Source organism: Saccostrea cucullata, unplaced genomic scaffold (assembly GCF_032062105.1).
Source record: "Saccostrea cucullata isolate Sc308-1 unplaced genomic scaffold, CSIRO_AGI_Scuc_v1 ctg7091, whole genome shotgun sequence".
Classification (NCBI taxonomy): Eukaryota; Metazoa; Mollusca; class Bivalvia; order Ostreida; family Ostreidae; genus Saccostrea; species Saccostrea cuccullata.
This window is the reverse complement of record NW_026928090.1, coordinates 22,111-29,545: the sequence shown is the minus strand read 5'-3', so window position 1 is coordinate 29,545 and position 7,435 is coordinate 22,111. Positions and strand designations below refer to the sequence as shown.

The following is a 7,435-nucleotide window of genomic DNA, read 5'->3' as shown; positions in this document are numbered from 1 at the left end:
CATTTTAAAATCAGGAAATTGTCCATATCTCACGACCGGAAGTGACGACGTCAACGAAAAAAATTTCCAATAAGGTTCAGATCAGTACCTATCAGATGTGAAAGTTTCATGAGAATCGGCCCAGTAGTTTACGAGAAATCGCGTGCACAAAATCGGTAAGAAAAATAATAATAATAATAATAGGGAAAAAGAAACCGAAGAATAACAAGAAGGTCTTCCGTTGGAGACGGAAGACCTTAATAATAATAAGAAACAGAGTAAAAACAATATGTTCCCCAACTTCGTTTGGGGAACATAATTAATGAGTTCAATGTAGGAAGGCTATCTGATCAAACAGTCTTAACTGTATCCTTTGGGGATTAGACAGAAGAAGTGCTGGTCAGTTTATAGCATATGTCATTTGATGGCCAGCCTTTTCTTTTCAAAATTAATTTGGTATAGATTAAGGTGTTAAGACTAATTTGATATTGTTTGATATGATGGGCATTTGACATGGTCTTACACAACCAGCATAGAATGATGTAGTATTTATTATAATTAATGCCTACATCACAGGGAATGGATAAATATTTGAAGGAATGGAAAAATCATGGAAATCTTAGAATCAAGGTTGACATGATTTTCTTGCACGCTAAACTGTTCAAGAAAATTGTATTTTTTTGACGGGCGTATCATGCTGTGGCGCGGCACTTTATTGAATTTTTCATCTGTTGATAGATGATTCTTTTATAGTGCGAGTAATTATTAAACAAGAAAAATTATTCGAATGTGGCATGAATCTTGGAGCATTTTCACACAAAAAAACCAACATTTTAATTATTGACCTGTCTCATAATATTTTAGCAATCTATTGATAAATCGGCTTACTGTCATAGAGAAAACTGAAATATTTCCCCCAATTTCTAATTTGCTAAAAAATACGCTTAATTAGAAATACTAGATAAGTCATATGGTAAACATGTTACAATTTTAATGTATAAATTTGCTCTCTAAACCATCTCTTCACGATTTTAAAACCCTTATCTCAAAAAAGAGCATATAGCTGCAAGGTGGAAGGATGTAAAAGGAGTATAATCGAAAACACGGTTCCGTCCCCATGGACACGCCTCTCTCTATAGATCTGAAATCATTAAACCAATTGTGATGTTCTTTGGACAGAGAGAACTTAGCAGAACCTATTTGCAACTAATAGGGAATAACTCATTCTCTAACCAATATTTAAAAATAAAGATTTGTACTTTGCCTTTAAGATGGGCGTGTTCTGTGACATTGCTGCTGTAATAATACGTGAACTGAGTGCTTGTAGTAGACACTGGACAGAAAGTCGACACAGAAGTGTATACACTTAGCCACAGAAAAATTTATTTTATCCTTAGATGTTGACTGCATGTGCAGAGCAATGACAGCATCACGTTAATCTTGAAGTAAAAGTAAACAGGTAAGTACAAACAGTTTCTGACAAAAAATTCATTTTCTTCCTTAAAAAATTAAATTAAATCCGCATATGAAAATTGAGCTAGAAAACAAAATTGGTTTCTAGATTTTAGAGTGTTAAATCTCTGACTTAAATTGTTGGATTCTACCATCTCAAAGCTTAAAATGCATAGTCGTTTTTGAAACTGCAAAAACAGGCAGAAAAAATAAATTATACATGTGAATTTCATAATTTAAAAAATATGAATACTACGTTTAAGGTGTAAAACATCCATGTATTAATCATTATGCGTTGATGTTTTTTGGTATTTGAAATTGAGAGCTATTATTAATTTCTGAAATATTTTAACACGATTTATTTAAATAATCGGTGACTGTATGGTATGAATTGACAAGTTTATATTAACGTGATTAAGGATGAAAAAATATATTGTATCATATTGTTGGTAACTCTCTCTCTCTCTCTCTCTCTCTCTCTCTCTCTCTCTGCGTCAATTTGCAAATCTGGACATCGGGTTGCCACCCAAATCAATAAATAAAAGTAATCAAGTTGATTTTACAGTATAGGGAGTTTTTTTTAACCAATTAATTGTTTGGAGATGAGCCTATGAAAATATAAGGTTAGGTTATTTGGTTTCATCTTCTTTTGTTTGAAATTTATTCGATATTGTTAACTAAAGCTTCTCCTGAACCACTCCAATTGTCTTTGGGCATGCATTCCAAACAAAACATTCATTGGAAAATAGATAGGTTTATGGAAATATCTTATCAACAACTCCGATTTTTTTTTTCGAAAGAGGTTGCTAACGATCGAGCAAGGCTTAAAAGATGAATTAAGCTCATATTTTATCTGCTCTTAATTTATTTGATCCCAAGCTTCTTTTCACGTACTTCATTGATATTTTCGCCATCTTTCATCTTTTTGTTGCCTTCAAATTCTCAGTACAGTCCTTCTGAAATCTCTGAAATTTTATATTTTTTTTCCAAGAGGTTAGAAGAGTCAAATGATGGAGTTGAGGTTTAATTAAGATGCATTTAATTAGTACTGTATATTAATTGAATTGTTTTATCTCTGACGATCAGGACGTACACGGGATTTTCCATTTCCGTGCTGCTTCCTATTAATTATGCTCGTATTATGAAAACTGCCAATCTGTCAGCACTCGGATCTGATAAACATTGAATATCAATATCGCCGTGTCGGGTATAGATAATGATTCGTTGAATACATGTATATTATTTGTATTACGGATTAGATTTTCATTGATATATTCATTATATAAAGAAATAATGAAAAAAAATATACAAGTATACAACAATATTGACAGACCAATACTTTGTACATGATCATCCAATACCATAGGATATTAAATCCTTTCAATCACATTAAATCTATTTAGCCGGGCTCATTGCTCGTAGAGCAATGCCCGGCTATTGCAACGGTGAGCAACGGGAAATGCTGCTTCTTCACCGCCAAATTGAGTTTACGAGTAAAAATATAGTACGTACGCCCAGCCGCTGTTGAGAAAACAAAATCCATTCAAACACCTTAAGAAATAGTATATTGAATATTTTTATCAAAATATTAAATTGTTTATTAACATGTTTCCTGGCTCCTTTGACTAATATTTTACAAAGCAATTCAAAATGTGCGAAAGGTTTTCACCAGGTATCCCTGTCAGCGTCATATTCTATAAATAAAGGTTGTACTATCAGGCTAACACAAATGCAGGGAACATCCGCGATCATTAATGACTTGATGCAAAACTCCCCACTGAGGACACATCAGTGCAGAGTCCTTTGACCTTAATTAATCTTGCTGCATTGGTGTTTATTTACTTCTGTTTGTAAATAAAACCGGTTACCCGAAACGATACATGTGATAAATATTTTACGCTGTTATTTTCTAGCTTTATTTTACATAATTTTAAAAACTTTTTAATTCAGTACATGCCATTGAGATATTTTTGTGTGTAACATATCCTCTAAACGTCCGAACTTGATTTTAAACTGTCACCACGGTCATTGTTCATTACCCTGTAAATGAGCCCGGCTTTCAGTACTTCTGAGTACTTTGATTTATATATACGTGCTTAAATATATATAGATTGAAAACCCTCAAATTTGTTTGTTTCAATATAGCGTTCCTTCGAGATCTTTTCACTCAAACTGGATCGACACAACTTGCCGATGGATGGCTGCAAATTAAGACCCGTATTACAAATACTAATACATGTTTCGATTTAAAAGCTACATATACATGTATCTTGCGACATGAATTGTTTCCGAGTCTAAGCCGGTTTTTTTTTTCTCAGTGAACTTTTTTCATAAAATATATTTTTCAATGCCATAAATGTTTCTTTATTAATACTAGTGTTACATGCCTTCTTTTTTTTATTTAAGGAAAAGCTAAATTAAATTGAACCCAGCCAGCATTTTCGAACAGTTCTTAACATCCTGACCGTCAAAATGGATCCCTTGTCAGCTGGCCTAATAGCAGTGGATTTCCTTTTGATTTTTACGATTATTTTCACTAACACATTTGCAATCGTCTTTATATTGAAGAAATCAAAGAGAAATTCTAAAAATTTACTTTTAGTTTCTCTTTCCCTTTCAGATATTGCTGTTGCAATTTTTGTCATCCCTAACGTTATTTTCTTGAAATTGCACAACTCTTCTGTAAGCCCAATGATATGCCAAATTTGCTTGTACGCAGAATACATGGCAAGTGCAGCAAATGTCTTTTCTATTTCCGTTCTGGCTTTGGACAGATTCAGAGCTTTAGTTTATCCTCTACAAAACAAGGACCCAAGACGCGAGGTGGTATACGGCAGTATTGTACTGATTTGGGTTGCATGCCTTTTCTATGCTATACGGGCACCTGTTGTTTTCAGGGGTAAGATGTTCAAAGTTGGAAGCGGCAACTCGACGACTGTAAAGTATGGATGTGCTGTACCAGACCCTCTTCTAAGTCTGCATGCTGGATTTATTGTGCTCGACTTCGTCATTCTCTTTGCCATCCCAGCTGTAATTTTAATTGGCTGTAATGTTAAGGTTTCTCTAGAACTGTTTAATAACACACCTGTAGCGTCCACGATGCCAGAGACCATAGCAAAGAGACGCAGAAGGGCCGTGCGAATTTTGCTTATCCTGATTTTAATATTCATTGTTCTCAATTTTCCGTTACATTCTTTTCGATTGGCCAGACATGTCTTTAAGCAGACTATTACTGGAGCGTCAACAATCGGACATGTATTTCTGATTCTTACCTTTACCAACAATTCCTTGAACGTTTTCTTCTACGCTTTGTTAAACGAGGACATAAAGACGATCTGCTTGATGTGTTGCAAAAGGGGGAAGAAATCAGGTAGTTCCTTCAGCTAGTACTAATCAAACAAATAAGACAATCCAACAACCAACCAAGAATCCGCATGTGTCATAGTGTATCCAGGAGTGATGAATTATAATTTTGTTTGTCAGTCATTCTACGATTACAGAGCCAATTCATGGTAGATGTACATGTACTTATATACATATATAACATGAAAAAATAAGTAGCTTTATATAGCCAATTTACACATATAAACAAATTCTCTAAACAATGTTTCAGTACACTTAAAAAAGTATACTAGTAATCTGATCTCGTTGTAATTATATCATGTACAACAATTCAGAGATAAATCTGTAACTTTGGTCATAAGGAAGTGTAATCGAAACTCATGATTAAACAGGACTCTTTAATAAAATCTATTAATAAATTTTGACGTTGAGTATAGAAAGGTATAACAGTTTTTATGTCTTGCAAAAATTTAGTATAAAGTTTAAATTTAAAATATCGTTACGGAAATCAATTGTTACGGAAGTTAATTTTCAGTAATAAAAGTTGATTCTCAAAAATAGATAATTATGATTACCGTTCGTTTTAAGATTTTGATGAAAAGAATGAAGTAGTTCGCTACCAAGATAACTTTTAGAATACCTTATTAATTATTCCTAAAGTACAAAAACAATTTAAACATTCATATACATAACCGTTACGGAGATGAATTTTTGACAGAAACTGCGAAGAAATTTATTTTCTCGTATATCATTTTATTATATCGAAAATGTCTTTAAATGAGGGATTCTAATTTCAAGTCAAATAATATTTTACTTGAAAATAGAATCAGTCATATTAAGTTTCCGTGGTCATTTTTCGGAAGTTCCGGGGGGTAGGGCTGGCCCACAATAGGGAATCCAAGTTTTACATCGAAATATATAGGATTTTTTTTTTTTAAATCTTGTTCTCAAGAACCGATGTCCCTGAAAAGCTGAAACTTATGTGGAAGCAACCTGTGGAAAGGTAGTTTCTAAATTCTTAAAATCATGATCCCCAGGGGTAGGACGAGGCCACAATAAGGAATCCAAGTTTTACATAGAAATATATAGGAAGAGTCTTTAGATTCTTCGCAAGAACAATTGGCCAGAAAATCTGAAACTCATGTGGAAACAATACTAGTATGTGGAAGTGAAGAATTTAAATTGTTAAAATCATGAACTCCCTCCCCCTCCCTCCCCCCCGGGGGGGTTGTTCACAATAGGTATTTCAGGGGGGAATTCTGGTAAAAAAAAACGACATGTATCTAATTTATTATTATAACGAAAAGGTATTCGTTCCTGTAACAAAGATATTTTCTAAAAGTTTAGAGATCATGTATGCTATTAAGGAGGCTGGGGGGTCAACAATTTAAACACAAATTAACCACAAGATTTAACGTATTTTTTTATATATGGTATCTTTAGCTGTCAACATTCATTTGGCAAAGAAAAAAATCATAAATTCTAATTTTAAATTTTGACCATTTTTGTATATCTTTATATGGAGCTCTTCTTTTAAAGGAGATCGAAATAGTATAAAAATGGCTGCCACACCCCAGCCTCGTTAATTCAAGTGTTTGTGAAACATATGGAGATAACGAACAGTATTCAAGATCAGAAGTCCATAAAACAATGCAAAATAGGAGCAGAGCAAACATGGACCTCAAAAACGTCAGATGTGGGATTAGGTGCCATAGAGGAGTGAGCATCCCCTGCCGATCGGTCACACCCGCCGTGTGCTCCTTGTCGGAAAAATCCGTCGTCAATTCAATGTATAAACAAGCTAATTCAGAGAATTCGTGTCCCCCGCATAGGGAAAAAGTCGGCTCCCCCTGACTGAATTTGTAGAATTATTAAATGTATACATGTATACTGAAGCAAATAAAATACATGTATGTCAATATGCATATAAAGATTTGATTGCTTATTCTTCATTATGTGAATAGAAGATTTTTTTATAAGGAATTTTTATCACACTGTAATGATGATTTTATAACCTCATAAATTTTTCATTTCACATGCTGAATACTATCATTTAGTTAAAAAAAAAACAAGTATTTAAAAAAAAAAAAAGTTCGATCGAGATTCTCTCACACTGGAAGCGAGAGACATATCCACTTGACCACGGAATCGCTTGACATGTTGCGAAGTATATGCAGAAGTGAAGTCACATACATGTATATATTCATGTTTTCATGTTCGGTATTCTCAAAATTTTACACAATCCATGGTGTTTGATTTATTTAGCCTTTGTTAAACAGTTCTAATAGATGTAACAAGTAGAGCTTTTTTAAAAAGCTTCCCGTCTTTAGCAACAATCTTAAACTGTAAACTGATCTACACCTATCAGGCCGTATAATTCTTTTGAATTTCTTGATTTTGTATTTCTACATTAGCTTTTTACTGGCATTAGCCCTACCACGGTTGTCGCTCGGTCATCTCCGTAAACTTTGACTCGCCACCTCGGCTGATTCCATTTCCTTCTTCAAACAAGAAAGGGGAAAAGAATAATAACAAATTGTAAAGCCTGCAAGCAATAAAAATCAAATTTTATTTATAATGAAGTTAAAGAGATCTTTTTATTTTTTGCTATACAAAAAATCATGTTTTTTTTTTTTTAACATTTTATTTAGAAAAACAAAAC

General features: G+C 33.4%; 1 protein-coding gene across 1 annotated transcript; it reads left to right on the top strand.

Annotated features, from left to right (window-relative positions):
• The first annotated feature begins 1,250 nt into the window (after window positions 1–1,250).
• On the top strand, window positions 1,251–4,818 carry LOC134276395 (neuropeptide FF receptor 2-like). The gene is made up of 2 exons (XM_062758655.1): window positions 1,251–1,337; window positions 3,868–4,818. The coding sequence occupies exons 1-2, from the start codon at window positions 1,251–1,253 to the stop codon at window positions 4,816–4,818; spliced, it is 1,038 nt and encodes a 345-aa protein (XP_062614639.1).
• Window positions 4,819–7,435: the final 2,617 nt, after the last annotated feature.